At 45.6% G+C, this 25,156-nt stretch overlaps 2 protein-coding genes across 3 annotated transcripts; both read right to left on the reverse strand.

The window, feature by feature from the left end:
* Positions 1–1,120: 1,120 nt before the first annotated feature.
* LOC131131065 (uncharacterized) lies at positions 1,121–18,734 on the reverse strand. 2 transcript variants are annotated; one of them, XM_058075392.2, is made up of 10 exons: positions 18,393–18,734; positions 12,737–12,806; positions 12,584–12,651; positions 12,394–12,510; positions 11,539–12,256; positions 10,510–10,683; positions 10,181–10,370; positions 7,893–7,966; positions 7,164–7,292; positions 1,121–4,278 (listed from the first exon to the last, which is right to left on the reverse strand). In XM_058075392.2, the coding sequence occupies exons 3-10, from the start codon at positions 12,590–12,592 to the stop codon at positions 4,175–4,177; spliced, it is 1,515 nt and encodes a 504-aa protein (XP_057931375.2). In that variant the 5' UTR covers positions 12,593–12,651; positions 12,737–12,806; positions 18,393–18,734; the 3' UTR covers positions 1,121–4,174. The 2 variants fall into 2 exon arrangements, with proteins under 2 accessions (XP_057931375.2, XP_057931382.2); XM_058075399.2 differs by lacking the exon at positions 18,393–18,734 and adding an exon at positions 17,711–17,915.
* Positions 18,735–20,042: 1,308 nt separating this feature from the next.
* Positions 20,043–24,921, reverse strand: atpv0e2 (ATPase H+ transporting V0 subunit e2). The gene is made up of 4 exons (XM_058075411.2): positions 24,700–24,921; positions 23,550–23,597; positions 23,030–23,128; positions 20,043–21,502 (listed from the first exon to the last, which is right to left on the reverse strand). The coding sequence occupies exons 1-3, from the start codon at positions 24,801–24,803 to the stop codon at positions 23,035–23,037; spliced, it is 246 nt and encodes an 81-aa protein (XP_057931394.1). The 5' UTR covers positions 24,804–24,921; the 3' UTR covers positions 20,043–21,502; positions 23,030–23,034.
* Positions 24,922–25,156: the final 235 nt, after the last annotated feature.

Raw genomic sequence — 25,156 nt, forward strand, 5'->3', positions numbered from 1 at the left:
AAATGTGTCTAACTAAATGTGTCTTTTGTGGCGTTTAAGAACAAACGCTTTTTATTTTAAAAATATACTTTTAATACAACAGCTGCATATAAATATTAAAATATACATTATACAGGTTTACAATAAACACCCACACACACAAAAATATCAGGCTTCTATTTTTACGGCACTTCTGTAATTGTTTTTTTTTTCTTGTCTATCTTAAAAGGAGTTGAAGGTGCTAACAGGTCCAAATGTTACTGAAGTAGTGTGATTACACGGGGACACACAAAGAAGAGTGGGGGTTGCTGTACATTATATGACATGAACTCGTGGAATGTTCCGACAGTCTCTTGGTTCGCTTCGCCCTGCAGGCTTTTTCACCACGATTCGATCGCTATTTCAACCTCGAACAGAAGCAGACTGGTTTTTGCTTAAAGCCGCGCCCGATACGCCATGATTGAGTCCGTGCGACCACGCGGTGGCGTCGCATCAACCGCCTTTTAGGCTGCGTCTCAAGTGCTTAATCGTCATTTGATGGATTTTGTGGCGCCACTAAGTGCGCAGTGTACGCAGTGCACTTAATGAAGTGTACTAACTCTAAGTATTCAGCCTTAGTTTTGGACTCTCCTGGCTCTCTGATTTGGGCCAAGATGGCGGTTCAAAGCTTTGGGGATGAAACGGACACCTCCCACATGGACGTCCCCTTCAGGGCCGTGACAAAGGACGGGAGAAAAGGGGGTGGCGGGGGGGATTCCAGCCTCTGCAGCTGTCCGCGTGATGAAGTCTTGGTGGTGTAGTTTTTTTTTTTTTCTGTCGCTTGGAGGCTCCGACAGCGGAGAAGCCGACAATATGAGCGGCGGGCGGGTGGGCCGAGGTCGGTGGCGTCTCACCAGTGTCGACTTACTGACGCTTCTGAACAAAAACGGGAGCGATGGCTAAGATGGCCCAGTCTCTCACCGACTCGTTTCAATGTCATCAAAGTAGGGGACATCTGTTAGCTAGCACTAACTCCTAGTAACTCCTAGTAACTCCTAGCGCTAACACTGTATGGCAAAAGTTAGTAGAAACAACGCACATAGCCCTTCCTAGTCAAGAGCGCTATCGCCGTGGATAACAGTGCTAACACCATGTGCCAAAATTTTGTTTTTACAAACACCACACACTGAATTAGCATTAGCTTGCGCTAACAATGTTAGCACAAAGAGTAGAACTGTGCGAAGGTTTGTACAAACAATGCATATAGCCCTTTCCCGGACATGAGCGCTAACATCACTTGCCTAGTGCTAACACTACAAACCCCATGCACAACCATAGTACCAATGCTAGCGCTAACTAGCGCTAAGGTTTCTAAACGTTAGGTAATCGAGAACATGGATCGATTTAACAGGCCCAACAAAAATGTGTGTCGTTTGCGAGATGTAGTTCTCCTAAAAACCACAAGGTGTCATAGCGAGATAGCTGTGTCATGCTAGTTAGTAGTCCTCCGGAGGCAGCAGAGAGTGAAGCTAAGCTAAAATGCTCGCTCGTCATTCAACATTCAAGTGTCAACAAACATTCGCCAGTCGGTTCAGCAGTTCCATTTTTTGCCGCCTACGTCTCTCACTCGTTGACGGACGCGAGCAACAGATGGACTGACTGTCCTCCAAGATGGCCGACGGTCAGCTTTGGTTGTTGGGTGTGCATAAGTGCATACTGAGAATTCAAATTAAGTACACTGTCTGTGTGCAGTGATGGACACTTAGCGCCCTCAACAGTCGCCATCTTGGCTACGTAGCAGAAGGGGAGGGGCTAACTGGAATGGTTGGAATTCACACGGAAAAGGGAGATCTGCTAGCATGGACGGATGGTAGCGCTCAAGCCCGTGAGCACATTTCAGTGATTTGGAACTCAGTTCTGGTTAGTTGGTGGGAGCCCTTACGTCCGAGTTTGGCTTCTCAAAACAATATGCGTTCAAAAGAGCAACTACTGAGAGCGAGACAGACAACATGTGTGATGAAGGAATAATCAGTGCAGCGATGATGACTTTACGGTAGGCTACGGTTTACCCAGCCGTAATTCGGAAAGTGACATTACAAAGTGAAAACCTGCGGATTTTTAAACTTAGCGGGTGCAGCTCATATTTCTTGGCCCTGAATAGTGCGGAATTTACGGTAATCCATAACTCTTAGAACATGTGACCTAAGTTACAGCAGTAAATGATTCATTATTCCATGACATGAAAACCCCCGGAATACACACAGTTGGAAGGTTCCATGTTTGATTGTGTGCATGTTCATTCATTCATTCATTTTCTACCGCTTATTCTCACGAGGGTCGCGGGGGTATGCTGGAGCCTACCCCAGCTGTCTGCACCCAAGAGGCGGGGTCCACCCTGGACTGGTGGCCAGCCAATCACAGGGCACATATAGACAAACAACCATTCACACTCACATTCATACCTATGGACAATTTGGAGTCGCCAATTAACCTAGCATGTTTTTGGAATGTGGGAGGAAACCGGAGTACCCGGAGAAAACTCACGCATGCACGGAATTGAACTCGGGGTCTCCTGACTGTGAGGCCTGCGTGCTAATCACTTGCACACCGTGCAGCCTTTTTAAGGATATTCATTAATTCATTCATTTTCTACCGCTTTTCCTCACAAGGGTTGCGGGGGTGCTGGAGCCTATCCCAGCTGTCTTCAGGCGAAAGGACTGGTGGCCAGCCAATCACAGGGCACATATAGACAAACAACCATTCACACTCACATTCATACCTATGGACAATTTGGAGTCGCTAATTAACCTAGCATGTTTTTGGAATGTGGGATGAAAACCCACGCATGCACGGGGAGAACATGCAAACTCCAGGGTGTGGAATTGAACCCTGGTCTCTCTGTGTGCATGTTCAAGCGCGAGAGATGTGGCGTTCGTTTGTGGGCAAGCAAAAACCAGTCAGCTGTGTTCAACATGTGGAGAAGGTGCCAAGAGTATTTCTTTTGTTGCTAAGTTTGTTTTTTTTTTTTGTATTTTTTATTTTAAAGAAGGACCTTGAGTCCTCTTAGCAAGGTGCGTCGTCATCTTTTTTTTTTTTTTTTTTTTTTTTAACCACAGTGCAATTCAAAAAGGGTCCTTGAACTATTTCTGCTTTACGTCCACCAACATTTAGAGACCGTGGACAAGGTTGGTCTACAGCTTCACAGAAGAAAGGCAGACGGGCCCACCAGGTGGGCTGTGGCGTGGCCACGCAACAATACATAGATATTATTATTATTATTATAAAAGAATAAGTGAAATGCATTATTTGCTGTCTAGATCTACAAGTGTCTTACTTTGTGGTTGCAAGTGAGCAAGGTGCGCTACATTTTCAGTTGGAGGAGGGGCAGGGGAGGGCTTGGCCAGGGGCGCTGGAGGGTTTGTTTGTTTTTTTTTTTTTTGGGGGGGGGGGCATGCTGGTGAAGTGTTTTGAGTTTTCTCACGTGAGACAAAAAAAAACATGAAAAAAGGGTTGGCAGCATGTGAGAGGTTTTGGTGTTTGGTGTTTTCTTTGGTCGTTTCGGAATAAGGTGCAGCGTTTTAAACATGGGCGGTGATGATGATGACGAGGAGGAAGATTCGGGAGACGTGTGGGTGTTAAAGCTCAAGGGGGGGGGGGCATCGGGATTCCATCGTCACTGGCGTCTTTCACACAGGAAATGGAGCCGTTACCGCGACATCTCCCGACAATGTGACGTGAGCGGCGGCGATGTGGGCGTGTGTGAAAGGCGCCAATGCGGCACCCCCCGGGACCCCGACTTTAGACAACCACCCGCCACACACTTCCTTATTTTAAGACCCCCTGGCCCTCGGCTCACTAGCGCCCCCACTGCTGACGACTACGGGCATCTACAAAACAGTGCAAGTCTATTTATAGGCACAATGGGGTACGAGTACAGCACACGGCGGGGGTTGGGGAAAAAAAGGGGACCGGGGGGGGGTCAGTACAGTATTTTACAAGAGCGGCGTACACTCACACATACAAACACGCGGGACACCCAGCATGGCGGCGACGTCAGCAGCAGCAGCAGCACTCTCGCCTGGTTACCGACACCTCCTCGTCCTGGTGGAGTGGGAGGGGGGGTGGGGGTGGGCGGTGCTCGTAGGAGGAGGAGGAAGAGGAGGGTCTTGTGGCACAGGCGGAAGCGGAAGTGAGTGGGCAGGGTTTAGCCCGACGCCTAGTCTCCTGCCTGCGGGGGCTTCTTGCTTGGGCTCTGCCCCCCCGCACTGGCTGCCAAAATCCTCTGCACAAAGTCTTTGGTCCGCCCGGCTACTAAAGGACCTGATAAATAGAACAAGAGAAGAACAAGACGGGATGAGAATGGAGGACAACCACTGGGTGTTGTTGCCAGACTGTGCCTGTCGTTCCACATACATTCTAGCAGAAATGACAATCATAATATATTATGTATACAGTGAAGAAAATAAGTATTTGAACACCCTGCTATTTTGCTATTTCTCCCACTTAGAAATCATGGAGGGGTCTGAAATTTTCATCGTAGGTGCATGTCCACTGTGAGAGAGATAAACTAAAAAGAAAAATCCAGAAATCACAATGCATGATTTTTTAACAATTTATTTGTGTGATACAGCTGCAAATAAGTATTTGAACACCTGAGAAAATGAATGTTAATATTTGGTACAGTAGCCTTTGTTTGCTATTACAGAGGTCAAACGTTTCCTGTAGTTTTTCACCAGGTTTGCACACACTGCAGGAGGGATCTTGGCCCACTCCTCCACACAGATCTTCTCTAGATCAGTCAGGTTTCTGGGCTGTCGCTGAGAAACACGGAGTTTGAGCTCCCTCCAAAGATTTTCAATTGGGATCAGGTCTGGAGACTGGCTGGGCCATGCTAGAACCTTGATATGCTTCTTACGGAGCCACTCCTTGGTTTTCCTGGCTGTGTGCTTCGGGTCGTTGTCGTGTTGGAAGACCCAGCCACGACCCATCTTCAATGCTCTGACAGAGGGAAGGAGGTTGTTCCCCAAAATCTCACAATACACGGCCCCAGTCATCCTCTCTTTAATGCAGTGCACTCGTCCTGTCCCATGTGCAGAAAAACACCCCCAAAGCATGATGCTACCACCCCCATGCTTCACAGTAGGGATGGTGTTCTTCGGATTGTACTCTTCATTCTTCTTCCTCCAAACACGCTTATTGGAATTATGACCAAAAAGTTCTATTTTGGTCTCATCTGACCATAAAACTTTCTCCCATGACTCCTCTGTATCATCCAAATGGTCATATGCAAACTTAAGACGGGCCTTGACATGTGCTGGTTTAAGCAGGGGAACCTTTCGTGCCATGCATGATTTCACATCATGACGTCTTAGTGTATTACCTACAGTAACCTTGGAAACGGTGGTCCCAGCTCTTTTCAGGTCATTGACCAAGTCCTGTCGTGTAGTTCTGGGCTGATTCCTCACCTTTCTTAGAATCATTGAGACCCCACGAGGTGATATCTTGCATGGGGCTCCACTCCGATTGAGATTGACCGTCATGTTTAGCTTCTTCCATTTTCTAATGATAGCTCCAACAGTGGACCTTTTTTCACCAAGCTGCTTGGTAATTGCTCCGTAGCCCTTTCCAGCCTTGTGGAGGTGTACAATTTTGTCTCTGGTGTCTTTGGACAGCTCTTTGGTCTTCGCCATGTTACAAGTTAAAGTCTTACTGATTGTATGGGGTGGACAGGTGTCTTTATGCAGCTAACGACCTCAAACAGGTGCATCTGATTCAGGATGATACATGGAGTGCAGGTGGACTTCTAATGGGCAGACTAACAGGTCTTTCAGGGTCAGAATTCTAGATGATACACAGGTGTTCAAATACTTATTTGCAGCTGTATCACACAAATAAATTGTTAAAAAATCATGCATTGTGATTTCTGGATTTTTCTTTTTAGTTTATCTCTCTCACAGTGGACATGCACCTACGATGAAAATTTCAGACCCCTCCATGATTTCTAAGTGGGAGAAATAGCAAAATAGCAGGGTGTTCAAATACTTATTTTCTTCACTGTATAATATAATATATAATAATATGTATATTTTATTACTATATTATTACTATATATATATATATATATTATGACTACTCAGTCATCCAGGGAGGGGCTCCGAGTAGAGCCTCTTCACATCGAGATGAGCCAGTTGAGGTGGCTCGGGCATCTAGTCTGGATTAGGGCTGGGTTAAATGATTATCTTTGTCATTGATTAATCTACAAAATAGTTTTTCGATGCACCGATTAATCTAACGATTCGTTTTTAAATCCGATTTTATTCGATTCGATTACCTCTTCATAATTTGACTTATGTAGGATTCATTCATTCATTTTCTACCGCTTTTTCCTCATGAGGGTTGCGGGGGATGCTGGAGCCTATCCCAGCTGTCTTCGCAATTAATGCTAATTTGTCTCTATGAATAAAATTCAAATTTCTTTCCAATATATTTTTATAAAATTTAAAAAAATAATTGTATAAAAATAAAAAAATATTTAAATAAAATATCAAAATAAAAATAATATCAAAATAAAAAAATCAAAATAATATATTAAAATAAATTAAAATATAATGAAATTAATATTTTTATTAGAAAATATATAAATAAAATAATAAATTAAACTTTCTTTCAATAAATAAAACTATTGTGCAAAAAACACAATCTGAAAATATAAAGATAAAATAAACCAAAAATAATATCAGCTGTGTGTGTGTGTGTTCCTGCAAGAGCACTTTATCTTTCCCTCTTCCTAGGTGTCGCTGTAGTACTTTTATGGTAGCTATCTCCATTTTGCTCAGGGCACAGACCACTGAATCGTTACCTTTAAGTGTAAAGTACTCACATACTTTTGACATCCTATTGCAAGATATTCTCTTCTCCCCGGACTCGCCGCTACGTGATGCGGCGGCAGACATTTTTGATTCTGAGTGACGACACATCGACGTGCACTTTTTGCGTGGACATATTTTTTTTGCGCCGTCCCAGTCCTAGTCCGGATGCCTCTTGAAGTGTTCTGGGCATGCCCAGTCGGAAAAAAGACCGCAGCACGGGTACTGACAGTGTACTGCCGTTTGCCATACTTGTGCCAACTGAGACGCATCACACAGTCTGGACGTTCCCCCGTTTTTTTGTTTTTTTTTACTGTGAATCCCTGAAACGTGTCTCACCGCTGGACTCGCCAAGGATGTCCTCCAGACGCTGAGTCATCCCTCGCTCGTCCGTGTCATCTTCCTCGCTGCTCTCCACCTTCTGCCGAATGACCTCTTTGATACGCAGCAGCGCCCCCAGCAAGTTCTCTGCACCACACATACACATACACACACACACACACACACACACACACGCATACAACCAAGGAAGCAGGCTTTAATATTGCAGTCATGTCGCATCAAATGTAAGAAAGTACACGGCATGTGTGAATAATTCTTATTCAGGATGCCTTTAGGAGGCCTTGACGTGTTTGGCGTTGCCTGAAATGTGTGCTAATGAGCGAGAAACCAGCGTGAGTGAGCTAAAAAGAAGGAGGTGGGAGGTTGAAGAGACGGCTTCCTGGTGACGGAGCTAAAAAATTTGCCGGAGCCACTAAAGCCCTGGCAATGAGAACAGGAACGACTGGAATGTAGGAGGAGGGAGGAAAAAAAAAAAAAGTAAAAACAGAATTACAAAGGAGGTGGAACCAAACAAAATGTTGCAAGGACGAGAGGCCGCCAGGATGGAGCTGGCACATTTTGTAGCGTGGAGGCGTTGATGAAGTCACACATGCCTGAGAGGGTGTTACTATCACAGAAGCTACTTTGTTATTGGTCGTGAAGACGTGAAGTTTGGTTTGTGCCAAAACAAACTAAACTGATTGGTGGAAAAAGGTCTTGATGGGAGAAGGCCCGTGATGGACTAACCGTATTCCTGGTTGAGCCCCCACAGCTTGATCTTGTTGGCCTCGTGCTGCGCCTTCTTCTTCAGCCTGCAGGCCCTGCAAAGCAGAAGACAGAGAAAAAGGGAAAACTGTCATTTTGCATGCACACTCACAAAAATGCATTCATGAACATAATAAAGACACATTGCGCGGCACGGCAGTCGAATGGTTAGCGCGCAGACCTCACAGCTAGGAGACCAGGGTTCAATTCCACCCTCGGCCATCTCTGTGTAGAGTTTGCATGTTCTCCCCGTGCATGCATGGGTTTTTATATACATATATATATGCATGAACTCCCTGTGCATGCGTGAGTTTTCTCCGGGTACTCCGGTTTCCTCCCATATTCCAAAAACATGCTAGGTTAATTAGCGACTCCAAATTGTCCATAGGTATGAATGTGAATGGTTGTTTGTCTATATGTGCCCTGTGATTGGCTGGCCACCAGTCCAGGATGTAACCTGCCTCTCGCCCGAAGACAGCTGGGATAGGCTTCAGCGGTAGAAAATGAATGAATGAATGGAGTTCATGCAATTGATGGTCCGGCGAGCTTTGCTGGGCAGGGCATGCCCAGCAAAACCACTTCCCCCTGGCGAGGCTGGCAAGAAGAAGGGGAGAGCAAGGATTAAGTTTCAAAGAGGGTGCAGTGTGAGTCTTTTGAGTGAATTTTTTTTTTTGCAATGCAGCTCATTAAGTAAAATAAACATAAAAAAAAAATCGGTATTTAGAAATGAGATTGCAGCCCTCGTCTGTATGCAAGTCTACATGTCTCAAATTACAAATCAAAGTGGGAGGTGTGATGGGAGGGGGGGTGATTGTAGGATAATCCCACCGCAAACTTTGACTTGGCGGCAAGCCAATGTCAGCCTCCGAAAATTCCTGCATATTTAATTCCCAACAAAAAAAACACGGCGCCGCTACCACGTTTCTCCTTCGCAGTGCGGCGACATGTTCAATATATTAGCTGCAAAATCAAAACAAATTCCCCAGAGTTCCACTCCACAACATAAACTGGCCTTCTCTGTCTGCTCCTCGGCCCCCTCCCTCCCCTGACGAATGAACTCCACATGACCTCCTCCATCCTGCCCTGGTTTCCTTCCATTCATGCTAACCGCCTCCACTTGCATGCATCCCCGCAACAGTGCTGACATGTTTAAAACGCCACATTGCGAGGTTTCCGACCAATAATATCCTACTGAGCCATCGGTAACTTTATCATCATCAACTTGTGACAAAGTACACCTTTCATCATAATCATTAAATCGATTAATCTAACTTTTACTCAGTTGATCATTTTGCCGGCATTGATAAATTGACGTGTGCATGCATGTTTCTTTACCACACAGGCTGGATGACAAGAGGGTTCACTCTGCATCTGACGAGGCTTCTTGGTTGTCTATTAGAGTTCAAGTCCGCCAGGTTAGCATTAGCACAAGTTAGCATTGTGAGCAAGCCAACGCAAATATGAATGAAGGCACAAAAGCGATGGTTTCTGAGCCAAATGCCACAGTCCCAGTGTGGGAACAGGGCGCATGAACACCGATAACTGGAAAGTAGTCACGATAAACAAGGGGAATACAAGCAACTTCCATACGGAACGCCAACATCCTGTCCAATTTTCCCAACTGGAGCAGCAGAGCCTTCATCCCAAAAGTCAACGCTTACTGGGGTGTTTGGTGAGCAAGGTAAATATATACAAAACAGCACAAATGTCATTAAAATGTCATTTGCTACATGTTACATGTTAAGCCTTCCTGTTATGGAATAATAATAATAATAATAAATGTGTTAATTATTTATTCAATTGGATGAGTGGCCTCACAGCTAGGAGACCCTGATTCGAATCCTCCCTCGTCGGGCATCTCTGAGTGGAGTCTGCATGTTCTCCCTGTGCATGCGTGGGTTTTCTCCGGGTACTCCGGTTTCCTCCCACATTCCAAAAACATGCTAGGTTAATTGGCCACAGGTATGAATGTGAGTGTGAATGGTTGTTTGTCTATATGTGCCCTGTGATTGGCTGGCGACCAGTCCAGGGTGTACCCCGCCTCTTGCCCAAAGACAGCTGGGATAGGCTCCAGCACCGCCCGCGACCCTCGTGAGGATGTCAATAATATTGATTAAAATCAATTAAAAATGTGCTATCATGACAGGCGCATGTACAAGCAACGCTTAGTTTCCCTTTCAGTCCGAGGGGCGTCGACTTAAAGGGGCTGTATTGTATTTTAAATATTCATGGATGATATTCTGGCAAAAAAATGAAAATCCAGCGTTTACCTGGAGGCCAGTTTGTTCTTCTCTTTGCGGGATCGTGCTCGGGCCACTGCGGGCAGGTCGTTGACGGGGCCCATGCCATCGATGGCGGCGTTGAGCTTCTGCAGCTGCTCGCCGATGTTATGGAGCTTCTGCGGGTTTGGAGTCAGGTCACTGGCGTCCGTCTTGCGGGCTTTGCGACGACCTTTTTTGCCTGGATGGAGTAAAATTAGCATGAAGTGGCTTACAATTTCTGGTTGATTTGGTTCTAAAACACAACAAAAGTGATGTACGGCATAGGTGGCAGACAAACAACCACAAATCCAATGTTTCGCAGCAGTAAATAATCTCACCTTCTCTGCGGTAAAGCGTGCTCGGTAGCGTGCTCGAGCTCCAAGACAGCGACCAGTGCACGTCGCCACACATCTTCTTCTTAGTGGCTGCCTCGCGGGAGCGTCTGTACTCCCAGAAACAGCGGCGTTTCGACGGACGCTCGCCAGACTGCCTCACCGGTTCCGCCTCCACCTCTGGAAGAGCAAAATGAACACAAAATTTAAGAAAAAAACTTTCATATTTCTCTTCCACACGCCATATGCATTAGGATTTGTTCATTTTCAACCTGTAGAGCCAACATTTATTATTTAAATCACTTTCAACTTGTGAATAATGGAGTCATAAATAATACAACAAAGATTCTGGAACAGCAGAGTGATGATTCCTCGCACACAAACACACACACGGCTTATGCAACACGTCGTCTGGTCCGATTGTGCACGTAGTATTGTCTGAACTCTCCTTGCACCGTCTTGTACATTGCCTCCCACATCGCCATTCATCATACGTTGTTGCCTTGTGATCTGCTTGATCGATTACACACACACACACACACAAAAAAACATGAAAGGAGGTCAGCAGCAGGAGCAGCGTGTCTGTGGACGTCACTGACAGCAAAAACCAGCGTCCTTCCTTCTGGTAACAAAGACATTGAGGGCTGGTCTAGGACATTCCATGTTGTGTATGGCTTTAATGTGTCAGGTTTCTCCGTGTCATAAATACATGACACGGAACAAGAGACATAGCGTAAATAAGCCGCTGAGCACTTCCCACACGTTCCGCTCTAAACATCCCTTCGGAAAACAAATGACAGATCGTGCGGGAATAGTTTGATGTAAGCGGAACCCAAACGCTCAATTCAGAAAAGCAGCATGTTGTCTGGGATTCCACCGCAGCTTTGCTCATCCACGTGCCTCCGCTTGGCCATGGAAGACATACGATGTGGTCTGAGGTCTAGCCTAAACCGGGAACCCGGTGGGATGCTTGCCATGTGGGCAGCATGCGCAGGATCAAACAGATTTGAACAAAAAAAAAAAAAAACGACTCACCGCATTCTGTTTCCGATGAACTGGAGAGGTCGGCCGTCGTCTCTTCCGCGCCGTCCTCGCCATCCTCTTCTTCTTCCTCGTCCTCCTCAGCTTCCTCTTCCTCCTGCTCCTCGTCCAAGTCCAGCTGGGCATTCTCCTCAGAGTCGCCCTCCTGCTGCACCTCCTCCGCCTGGACCCCCTTGCTCAAGGAGTAGTTGTGTTCCTCACTGCAGTGCTCCACTACCAAGCCTGACGTCGGTGCCGCCTCTTGTGCCACCTGATACACCTCCACCGTGCACTCCCTGCTCATGCCGCCATCTTGGTCTCCCCCGGACGCTCTTCCGGCAACTGTCAACTCCTTCTTTGTTGTCGTAGCAACACAGCGAGGCCCCAGCCCGCTTGCTCCTCCTTTGGCGTGTGTTTCCTGCGTGGTGGTGGTGGGAGGTGCTGCGTGTGTCGTCAGCCCCCGCTTCTCCTCCTCCTGTTGCTGCTGCTGCTGCTGGTCTTCACGGCTCCTTCCCCAGCGGCCCATCAGGACAGCTTCTTCCGAGGTGGCCAGTAGCTCCCCGCCGACGCCGAGGCCCAGCTTGGTGTAGCGCGCCATCTCGTCCAGCGAGGAGACATCCCAGCGCTCCGGATGCAAGTCCTCGCCCAGGCCGCCGTCGTCCACCAGGTCGCTGAGCAACTCAAAGGGCCGTTTCCGTGGGGATGCCGGGGAGCCCAGCATGAGGAGAACGCTCTGGAAAAGTTCAATTTAAGTATTAAGTAATATATCTACAGGCGCCATTGAAGTCAATAAAACATGGCTTCCGTTTGACCCTGGAATCGATTCTTTTCATTACATCCTGATTTAAAAATCCAAAAACACAGCCTCACCTGGTCGTACTCCGTCCTGCCCCCTTGTGGCGACATGGCCAGAGGGTAGGGGCTCAGCAGAGCCCGATGGCACCCGTAGGCCTCGCCAAAAGCAGGCTCCATCCCATTCATACCCGGCTGAGAGGAAGCAGATAAGTCACGTGAGAAGGAAATCTACCAGCGCTCAAACCCGGGTACACCACTACTTTACCTGAGGCATGCCCGAGTCCTGGAGGGGGGGTCAGGTCTTTGTCACAAAGTCAGTTCTGGTGAGTTTTACTGCAAAAACATACAAAATACACATCAATATGTATCAAAGCTTCTGCTGCTGCAGGGCATTATACTAATATTGTGACTCCTTTACCTCAGATGCAAAAGTGGACAGGGTCAAAGGTCAGTGCTACTTCGCATGACTCAGCGTCGTTGCTTGCGGCCTGTATGTAAAAAAAAAGGGAAAAAAAGAAAGAAAGAAAAAGCAGAAACAGGAAGTGAGTTCAACCCAAGGACACCACTTCACTTGGACAGGAAGCCATAGACGACCACAATGTATCCCAATAGACAACGCGTTGATTTTATTTACATTTTGACATCACCCACCATTCCCCTGTCAAGATATTCTTCATGAAGAATATCTTGAATATCTGGAAAAAAAAAGACGCTGGCATTCTTTCCATGCCAACGTACTGTACACTATCTCAGCTCACATCAATGGCATGTGGCAAAATGAAAGCCGAATACGAGAAATAAGGAGAAATATGAGAAATAAAACACATTTGTTACTATTGTCACAAAGACTAAGACAGGTAGGCTAACGGCTGAGGAATAGACGCCTCTCAGATGCTTTTATTTATAGCCAAACGTTGCTCAGGCATGGTTTTATCGTGGACTATTTTCAGCGGCGCACTAATACGCAAACTTTGGCCACACTGGGCCACTCACTCGTGGGCTTCAATTCACTCGCTTAACAACAAGCAAAACCACAGGCTATCTTTATTCTCGGGTCGGCTGTAGCCAACGTGCCCTGTGAATACTGCCTCCTTGGCTCCGCCCCTCGTGGTTTAACTCCGCCAATGAGATCGCTTCTGCCTGCCCGGCACCTCCACATCCAAAACTCAGCAGAGGAGACGAGGAGGCAGCGGGTGCGGTGGAGAGTAACTGATCTCGGCGAGCCATGATGAAACACAGAGAAACCCACCCACACATCTTCAACTCCCAACACACAAACACACACACACACACTCTACCTGTCAAAACAAAAAGAATGTGGCTCCCGCTGACCCAGGTTCAGCAACGGGAGTACAATGCCATCATTTTCTGTGGTTTGAGGTCATGCGCACACAAGAATGAGGAAATGGAGATTGGCTGAGCGTCCATGACTCGGCCTTGGCACGTCTGGTGGAAAACTTGTATTTGGCACCGGGAGCCAGCTAGCTACCGCCGATCCGTGTTACGCAAACACTTAAATGGCGGTTGCAGGAAGCAACGCCAAACATGGTGGAGAGGAATGCAGCCATCCCGTCTTGACTGTAGATGTACCGGCAGTCACAGCTGGTGGGATTAAAACATGGCTACGGCTACAACAATTTGATTAATCGATGATTAATCAATTATCCAATTGATCAACAACTGTTTTTATATTTGTGTTTTAGGCAAAACAAAATATTCACAAACATCAACACAACTGAATATTCTCATTCATCCAGGTCGTCGCATTCGCAAAGGCATTGAATGGATCACAACTTTGTTAACATGGTTGAGTCAACTGCTGATGACATCATAGATGCACGATGTAACTTATGGTTGCCATTTTGCTTGGCCAGCCAGTAGGATGCTAACAACGGCGTGTTAGTTGGCTTCACGCAGTGTATAAATAACAAGACGCTCACCATATTGAGGAATGCACGCAAACTTTGTGGCTCGCATTTTCGACGTCAAATTAAAAGCACGCCAACCGGGACGGATGCTAACTGAGGTTGCACTGTGTTTTTCACAATTACGAATTAAACTGCATAAAAATGACACTTCCGTTTGGAACAGATGAAATAACTGTTGCACGTACACACACACACACACACACGCACAAAAGTCTCAGAGAGCCGACGGACAAATGCCAATCATGTTGTTACGAAAGGCTATACACATTGAATGACAGCTAACTTTGCCAAATTGTTATTATGAGCTGACAACAAACATAACTAGTGTACAATTCCAATGTTGATACGATCCCTTTGGATGACCGGATCTAGTGGATCACTGCCATACTTGGCCCCCATGCAAGCAGACCATAAAACCCAAAATGGAAACTTGTTTTTGCCTCATCCTGTTAAAGCAAGCAGCTGCAATTAAAACCCACTAATGTCTCATTTCATCCACTTGCCAGGAGGACCGGCGTTCCAGAAACCAAGCCCAAGCAGCTTCCTCTCACCACGGTATGACTTTAGCCACCATTTCTGTTAGTCCGCATGGCAAACTGATCTTCTTACATGCGCTTTGCCAGGCGAGCTGATATCAGAGGCAGGCGGAAGCGATCGTTTGTGGTGTGTAGGTTTCACCATGGAGCAAAAAGGTCCAAAGGTCTCTGAGCTCATAAACACAGCGGCTGAGTTCTCACCCCTAAAAGCAGCAATGACGACAACAACAACAACAACAAGTACTTTGTCCCCAAATGACGACTGCCAACAAGGCCTCGACGTTAAGAAAACTAAACCACACAACTGGTATGCTTATGTAACGGTGCACACTGGCTAGGCAAACATTCCCAGCGTCGCACAATCACACCCCAGCACACACACACACACACACACACATACACACTCAACAACACAAATGTTTGTTACCAAGCAGGTTACTTCCTGCTTCACCGATCAGTTGTGTTGTCCTGCTAAGTATCACTGACACTTTCAGTCAGATTTCCAATATTCTGGTGGACTACTTTAGCTACGCAACAGGGTCAAAATATTAGAAAATGATATATACATGCATAATAATAAACCGACTTACAAGTCTTTGAGTGAATTGATACAGTCAACGATGCTATTCTTAGCAAAATGACACAGAAAGCACCGCTTCAAGCCAACCCAAGCAAGCGATTCGAACCAGACCTTCACCGCGCCAGTGAATATTCTCATTCATCCAGGTCATTGTGTTCTCTTGTGTTTATCCTCCTTTCCACAAGAAATAGATCAGATTTTGCACCGAGCGCTTTGACTAGAACTGTCCCTGGCTGACTTTGGGGTGTTCACCTAGTCTTCGAACATAAAGTGATGAAGCCTGCTCGGATGAGAGGCGAAACATCATCCGAGACAACCAGCACAGTCCAGTTACGATTGATTCAATGCCCTGAGAACACAACTTTAGTGGTACAATGAATAAAAGAAAATACAGTATATACGTATAACACAAACATATACAAGACTAAGTGTATTTTTGATTTAAAAAATTAAATATCCTCTGATTTCGGCCTCTAAAATGCAAATATTTTTGCACTTCCTTAGTCACCCATGAGCGAAGACCTATTATCTTTGTGTTCTAGGTAAAACAAAATATTCACACATAACCTTTGACTTAGCAAACCTATGATAACCTATGATAACACAGAAGACATGTACCTAACCAAGGGGCGTAAACACCAGCTGTTAACAGTCAATTTTCTTACAATTCCATTGATTCAATTCAATGATTCCTTGAATAATCCAATGCAGCTATGTCACCCACGCAGAAGACCGAGAAGGAAGCGGATGTGCGAAGGCACGAGAAGATTGAAGAGGCCAAGAGAAGGAAAACAAAATGCTACTAAAAAAGTGAAAATGTGGGCAAACACAGTGACATGTATCCGTTGTAACGCGGCAACAAAATATCACAACAGCACATGAGCGGAAAATCCGAGACTTGGTTAATTTAACGTAGCGCAAACCAGATTTATGGTTAATGCACCTTACTAACATGTTAGCCGTGTGGAGGGCTAGCTTTCTCTTGTAAAGGAACATGTTACTCTCGTCTAAGTGAGTGAGACACACACTTCCTGGTTCCATTAATGCCTGATAGAAATGTTCCTGAGCACAGTGTCAATAAATATATGTCTTTATTATTGCTCTATAACCAAGCAAAAATAACTGAATTAGTAAAAATTGATGTTTCTTATTACACCAAAGAAAAGCCGATGAGGGAAACGATGGGGAAACGTCTTGCCATATTTGTGGACGAATGCTTGACAGGAATCAACCTCTGGTGGCGAGGAATTGTCTGGATGGGGAAAACAACCATACACCGGAGGACCCACCAGCCTGCGGGACAGCTATCCGCTTTAGAGGAAGATGGAGTCGACGGCACAAGAGATGGAAGTGCAGTTCTTGCCGTAGCCTGGCGACCGGGCTAAAGGCTAGACCGTGACCCTGATTCCATCTGTTCTAGCTATCATCTTTCATCATCATTCATTAGCGGGGAGTACCAATGCGTTTTATAATTCCAAATGTGTTATTTAAGTGTTATAACGAGGCTGAAACGTGTATACTTGAGAGTTTACTAAGGTTGAGGGTAAAACTACTTAAAAAAGTGATGCTTCTATATAATATTCCTGGCATCCAAATAGGGTTTACATAAGAAGACATGTGCTATCAGCCTATATAAGCAAGTCCTTGTGGACCATGTGACCAGACAAAGAATTTAGCAGCAGGGGGGGCCCTAAAAAAGCTATCTACTCAGAAAGGAGACAGCTTGTGGAGCACTGTAAATAAATGACAATGACGGGGAAAAGCTGGACTGAACAGGACCAAGCAGAGGCCGCTGTTGCCGAAGCCATGTGGCCGAAAGTAGCGTGCATGAGACGGCAGAGCAAGGAGGAGCGGCCCGCCTCCTTGTCTGGAGGACAGCGTGACACAGTTAAGCCACAAGTCTACATTTTGTATGTGCTTATGAGAAAAGCTACTTTAGAAATTTTACTATATAAGATAAATGTGGCCTTAGTGTCTCCGTCCGTGTCCTTGGAGCTCCGGTTCTTACGGAGCCAAGTGGCCCTGTTCCCCCTGCCCTGGTCTCGGTCCATAACTGCCCCCGACCAAGCCCCTTTGGAGGAAGTACAAATGTAGCGGCAGTTGCATCGCTGCTAATAGGGCATGACGGCGCCGTGTGCCCGCACAGCTGGAACCAGAAGCAGCGGATCGGAGGACAGGAGGTAGCCCAGCCTATGGTCCTTGGCAGCCGGCCCCGCGTCCAGCATGGCGAAGGGCACAAGGCGATCCGAAGGGACGCGCTCTCACATCCACGTTACTCTCACACACACACTTTGCACACAAAAAAGCACGCCACACGATGCTAAAATACAAACATAGCAAAGTCTTACCGAGGAGCGTCCGCGTTGCGTGGCGTGGCGGAGCTTTGCAGCTCTGGGAGCAGACAACAATAAAATGGACCCCGCAGCTGGCAGTGCCACCGGATGTCCAACATGAATTGTTAATGGCAGCGCCCACATTGTACTAGCAGCACCTTTTAAAGCATCACAACAAATCTACTAGCTTAAAAGTAGCTACGAACACATTGTTTGCAATAAAGATAAGAGTAGAACAAGTTGAGCTGATGTGTGCCCACCTGCAAGCGGAACAGGCCCAGACCACCTGGACAAGAACCAACCACAATTTAGCCTTGAAGACCACCCAAAACTGTTAACTCAACCGAAACACACAACAACAAATTACACCGAAACCGTATTAGCTAGGTGCAGCAATGCAAGACAAAACTGTAAACAAACACTCAACTTTGTACAACTTTTTAGACTGTACAAGTGTAACTCTTTAAAAATGTAAATATGTAAGTGGGAAGTTGTGCTGGTCAAGCTTGAAGAACTTTCGGTGTCATTTTTGCTGCTATTGAGTTCTATAAGGACATTTAATTAGTCTGCAAGGAGGTTAAAAGAGGTTTTTTTTCTCACATATTCCACGAAAAAAGGCTAAAAGTGAATGTTTGTGAACAGGAGTGGCGGTTGTGTATGTGTGGGAAGGGTTGGGGGGAGTGAGAGGAGGCTTTACCTCTCCGTGTCCTCGGATGTCCCTTCTCGGCGTGAAGACTCCTCCAGACCAGGGGTTAAGACAAAAATGTCGGCCTGGGCCTTCTCCTGGTGCTATTGGCGCACACCATCCACGGCCAGGCGGAGGAGGAGGCCGACCTCCGTGGACGCTGATAAGCCAGTGCCGCTTCGACCCGGGGGGTGGTAAAGCCGAGCTAGCCTCGCTCTATGGCGGACACCGTACACAGGAGACAGTGGTGGAACCGAGGGAGACCTCCTCCGACTCGTCGTCGTCCTTTCTCGGTCTTTCATTGGTCCCGCCAGCCCGCGGAGGTTGACAAGGGGCGGGAGATGCGCGCGCAGGCGTCCGTTCACCCCCGCGGCCTGGCGATATGGTGCCGTCCACACCATGGCGGACCTGACACAGCAAGGCCGCGAATGGCCAGTGTTGTTGATTTTCTGCTGCGTCATTGGTGCTTCGTTGAGTGGGTGAGGGGGAAGAGGTTCAAATGAAACACTTTGCGGGTCTTGGTGTTCACCATTAAAACATAGCAGTGGCGAGACATGAGCGTACACTTCCTCATTTGGGGTGTCACAATAAAAGTCGCCATACTTTACCGCTAAGGTAATGTCTTGCTTTGCTGGTTAGTTTCTTTGATTCTCTTGTACTGTTTTGAGAGCTGAGAACAAATCAGAAGTCGTCAAACATCACAAATCGTACGCGTACACGGTTGTACTTCGCAGATTTATTGTGAAAGGTCGATGTCACGTTCACTTTTTTGTTCACCTTAAGATTTCACAATGTTGCCAGCCGGAAAACTTAATGTGAAAGCGGAAGTATTTTGTTTACAAACGTGGAGGCGGAGTCACATGACCTGTATTTGAGGACACCCAGGCCTGCAGCTGTGAACCCGATGACCCCTGTTGATTCCCTGGCAGTGAGTGCAGAGCCCCTCCAGGCACAACTTTACCTGTGGATGTGACATGTACCCTCAACAGAAACTCTTTCCAGTCCACGATGTTTCCCACTCATGGCAGCATAGTGAATATCTTTTTAATTTTGTAAAAAGGTTCTTATTTCTACTTCTATAGTCTTTCGTGTTTGAATTATTTTTGGCGAGGGACGAAAATATGCATCAATAGTTTTGCTGCTATACTCTCAGTCATCGACTGCACCGCCAGTCTTATTTAGGCCATCTCGTATGGATGCACGCATACATTTAATGTCTTTTTGGAGAAATGGGGTTTGTCGCATCAGCACATCATGGCCTATTTATGAATATTACAGAGGATAAGCTGCATATTTAGCTGATATGAAACCCATATGTGTGGGCCTGCAGGCGTTCTCTGTGTGTGTGTGCGTGCGTATACATTAGTGTTCATCTGTGAAAAGAAAATGTGGGTCAAGGCTTAAATAAAGCCCACAATTTTTGGATGTGAATAAACCCCTTGTGTAGCTAAATAAGGTAACTAGGATATAGAAACAGTTTGTTAAATGACATCCCAGAAGTGCATGTTAAATTTCTTTTGTACCGCATTAGCGCATGTGAAAACATTTTTTTGTGTCCTTTGCAGAAATGCTGAGTCACTTGAGGAATTGGTCACATGACGGCACAACGGTGGCCTAAAGCCTTATTTGTGTTTCCTTCAACATGGCGAGGGACGCTGGTAAAACAATGCAAGTTATTTAATTAATGTAGTCTTTTCTTCACGCACATAAGCACATACACTAATAATAATAATAATAATAATAACAACAACAAAGGGCATCTCATATCCAGCCAGTGATACGTACATCTGTCATTTACACTTCCGTTACCATGGTGACTCCTCACACACTTTATGTGCAGATATTCAAAAGAGAAAGTGACTACTTCCAGTATTGGACTGTGTGCACATTTGATTCAAAGGACACTGGAAACTATAGTACTTCATAAAACAAATACTATCCACTAAGCAGTGTGGCTCATTTCACTGAGCCCAAAATAAGTACCAAAATGACACATCATAGCGGTGTGGCCGTCAAAGGGGCATAGCTAGGCTACATTGACACTGCAAGTCAATTACCGGAATCAGATTTTTTTTTTTTCATATGACGTCATGACGCCTTGCCTTCATATTGATAAGTAGCGTTATTTTAGTGACGTGAAGGACCACATAAAATAAAATAAATTTTACAAAATAAAATACAAAATGTCCTTCATTGCTGTACTTTGTTTCGTGTTCCAAACCGGGCCATTACCGCTTGGTGGAAGTGTCATTTTAGACATTTTACTAAAAAAGTGTCAGGAATAAAAGCAGCAAAAGGAGGTCAGATGCTTGAGAACCTGATTCAGGTGTCAAGGTGCAGGCCAGTCCCACAACTGGACAGAGAAGATACAACGTAATTTGGTCTTTCTAAAAAGTAGCTGTATTTTGATTTTCATACTTTTTGGCTGAAGCATAGTGAATTCAAGGAGAAAGGGGGTGGGGGGAAGAGTGGGGATGGGAAAGCTATGGGTGGCATTGTGGTGGTCGCTAGCAGCTAATGCTAAATACAGTCAGATAACGCCATTCTCTTTCTGCTTTGGATTACTGGGTTATTTCCTGCAGCTTAAATAATGGTTAAACAATAACATGTAATATGAGTTCCAGGTGTCCTAATAATAAAAAGTACAGTGTGTCAGCGGGGTTTTAAGCAGGAAAAAAAAGGTGTTGAATTAGGAGAGCAGATCACCATGGCAACGAGGAGAGGGCTGCACAAGGGTTCTTGTGAGGGAACAAGTGGAGGAGAGTGGCTCTTCACTCCCGGGGGTGTTGAGGAGATCCTCATGGCCGCCGTCGGAGCGCTCGTAAACACATCACAGTTGCACAACACCACCACGTGGACAACGAGAGCATTACAGGCCAAAATAAATACAAACCAAAAAAAAAATCCCTGTTCAAGTATCAACATAAAATTACAGTATAATTGCACGTTTTACAAGTGGAAGATCAGAACACACATTAAACAACATTTCATCCATTGAACATACTCAACTGTACATTAGTATTCATTTTACACATATGTCATGATTGTGTGTGTGTGTGTGTGTGTGTGTGTTGGGAGTTACGTTGAAATGGCCGGAACCAGGGAGAGGAGGACAGAGATCTCTGAAAGACATAGAAGACAAAATTAAATTAGCTCCCAGCAGTACAGCTCTATGAAATATGTTTTATTCTTTCTCAAATTCCATTTTCTATCTATTTCTGTATGCTGCTTATCCTCACTAGGGTTGCAGGTATGCAGGAGTCTATCCCAGGTGACTTCGGGCAAGAGGTGGGTACGCCCCGGACTGGTCGCCAGCCAATGGCAGGACAACCCATTTCCTGACTATGTGGCCAACATGCTAAACACTCTGCAACCGTGCATTTTACAATTTATTTTACCAGCATAGCGTGTGTGCTGTTTGGGTTAGGGAATAAAATACAAAAATTCTTATATTTATCAATGGATAATTTAGCCCAGTAATTGAGAAAAGGGCTGCACGGTGGACAAGTGGTTAGCGCGCAGACCTCACAGCTAGAAGACCCAAGCTCAATCCCACCCTCGGCCATCTCTGTGTGGAGTTTGCATGCGTGGGTTTTCTCCGGGTACTCCGGTTTCCTCCCACATTCCAAAAACATGCTAGGTTAATTGGCGACTCCAAATTGTCCATAGGTATGAATGTGAGTGTGAATGGTTGTTTGTCTATATGTGCCCTGTGATTGGCTGGCAACCAGTCCAGGGTGTACCCAGCCTCTCGCCCGAAGACAGCTGGGATAGGCTCCAGCACCCCCGCGACCCTCGTGAGGATAAGCAGTAGAAAATGAATGAATGAATGAATAAATAATTGAGAAAAGGATGTAGCCTGGCTAACTTTTCTTATGGGATGTCAGCCTCTCCATGCATTGCGACTAAATCTTCAACAATATTGATGTCCATATTGGTTGACGTTGCAGCTGTGTGCAAAACTTGTCATGCACACACGTTCTGGTGTGGCACAAAAATACGGCCAACTTCATCGTGCATTTGAAAAAAATGGAATGGAATGGTGTTTATTGTGATTATACAAGATGTACAACGAGATTGGAGACACAAAAAAACAATTTTCGCAAACACCACGACTTCCTGAAACGTCTATAGCTGTTTGAAACATTTGCACAAAGTGTGAGAAACCGCCACGTGATAGCAAATAAAGCCCGCCCCTGTGGGGTTGTCATAACATGACTGTTATTCTGTTTGAGTAATATCACTTCATCAAGTATTTTCCAACATGCCACTAAACAAGTAATACAAAAAAAAGTATGTAAGATGTGTGCTGATATCAGCCAATATTTAAGACTGCAATCGGATGAGAACCTCTTGTGTCAATCATAAGGTAAAAAGAGATGTTTACCATCAATAACGTTTAATATAATCTTGTCATTGTGTCATCATGTGTATTGGTCATTTGTATGTGCTTCTCATCAATCAAAGCCTTGCAGGCTGTTTGGTTGCAGACAAAGAGGGTGTGAGGTAAGCCAACACTGCTGTCAAGTGGCCAACTGGCCTGACAATTGGACTGTATTATATTCAGCTTATGGACAAAAAAAAGACACAATTATTTCCATGTACATGATTTACTACTGACTGATACATTCCATCACACGGGGACTCACCTGGTCTACTCCCAGAAGTAGCGCAGGTACCATATGGTTTCATTCTTCAGCTGAGGGCCAAACAGAGGGTTGGTCTGAGCGAGGATGGCTATCAACCAGCTGTGGACACACACACACACACACACACACATATACACAAAGGATCACACGTGGTCATCCACTGTGCAGTAAAGGTTATTTGAAGCTTCTATAGGAGGGTGAATATCCTCCTAATGATTCAAGCAGTTCATCAGGATGAACCCAACCTAACACATGATGAAGTGCGGGCTCCCTCTAGTGGTGGAATTAATATACAACTTCCATAGACTTTTAGACCATGTAGCCATACAAACCCTGCACAATGAAGCTATTTCTGAGTGATCAGGCAATCAATTTAGCCATTCAACTATGAACCATGTCAAAAGGAACAAGTAAAGTAAGAGCAGGAGGGAGGAGAAGAATCAGAGAAAGGTAAGGGTGAGTAGGAAGATGAAGAAGAGGAAAAAGAGAGGGAGTATGAGGAAGAGGAGCCAGTACTCACAAGAGGTAGCAGCAGATGGCGGTGAGAATCAAACTGGTGACGATCACGCTGGCAGAGACAAGAGAGCAGAATATCAGGAGCAGGAAACATTGTGAGGACAAGAGTGCCATCTGTAGTATGACCAACGGTTATAATAATAATAATAATGCATTAGCTTTTATAGGGCTTCACAATGAAGTGAACGCGTTATTCATTCACTCCTCAGTAACTACATCTGCCCTGAGGTAGTCGGACGGAAACATGGCTGCCAACTCATTCATTCGTATTCATACACCAGCATGGGCAGGTGGATAAAGCTTGGTGGAGTGAGCCAGGATCGTACCGCCAACCTCCCGCTTTCCGGACGACCTTCTACCTCCTGAACCACTGCCGTCCTCAAGAACTGTTGAAGTAATCTGCACATTTATCCAGATCTGCACTAAAACATAACCACTTTGGTGGGAAGTGGTACAGTAGGTTTCGTTTCATCCAAATCCCTGACTCAAATGTCTTGAGGCTCACATCTTTCTACCGGCTACTGAAACATACAGGACACATTTGAAGATATGCTAAGTAGCTACAAGCTGATATGTAAAAAAAAATGTATATATATATATCAGAATACGGACATGAAAACTCATGAAGGGAGTAGTTGAGGTTTTCTTAAAGTGAGTTTGTTTAGTTAAAGAGGGTTAAAAGTAACCTATAATTCAAGTTTTAATGCAGTAAAATACAGGCAGGATGGGAAAAGGATGAGAGGAAGGATGGAAGACTGGAAGGAAAGATGACGTATGGATGGAAGCATGAAAGGATGGATGGGAAAAAGGATGCGAGGAAGCATAGAAGGAAAGACATGAGGGAAGACCAGAGGAAAGATGGGAGCAAGGATAAGGAGATGACAGAAAGGTGTCAGGAAGTGTGAAAGGAGGGATGGCACAAGGTTAGACGGTATGGAAGGTTGGGTGAGAGGGAGGATGGGAAGTAGGAAGGAATTAAGGATGAGCGGAAAGGAGACAAGGACACACGATGGTGTACGCATGAGCAGCGGTCATTGGCGATTATGGGAAGGAAAGTTAAACGGAAATAACGTAAACAGGTTGTTATGCTTGTCCGCATTGAGCAGAGACGGAATAAAAGGACGACATAACGTCGTTACGGCTACTGCACCTACCCTCGATTCGGTCCTTTGGGAACTAAGAAGGGAGCCACGACCCCCACCAGCGCCCACAGCGTGGTGAAGCAGATCATCGGCAGGGCGAGGGAGTGAGAAACCATGTCTCCAATCCTCAAAAACGTTTATGAAGGAATTGTTGTCAGTTTCCTAATCTGGTTGTGTAGCATCAATGGCTGCTGAGCTAGCTTGGACCGTCACTGCAGCCCCGCCTCCTAAGCCCAGGCGTCATGTGAATGGTGAAAAGGAAACGACTGATTGTTTTGTGATTGGTCGAGCCGGTTGTCTTTCAGTATTAAAGCGTAAGGACGTTTAAATCATCACACTAATGCTTCAACATTATTTCGATTTCAAAGGGCTGTGGTACTACAACAACATAGAAAAAAATAGAAGAAACAACCAGTATATCAATGTAAGTAATACACATAAACATAATGACCAGCGTAAGGCACATGGA

The sequence above is a fragment of the Doryrhamphus excisus genome, linkage group LG9 (genome assembly GCF_037039965.1).
Source record: "Doryrhamphus excisus strain RoL-2023G ecotype Guam linkage group LG9, RoL_Dexc_Guam_v1.1, whole genome shotgun sequence".
NCBI lineage: Eukaryota > Metazoa > Chordata > Actinopteri > Syngnathiformes > Syngnathidae > Doryrhamphus > Doryrhamphus excisus.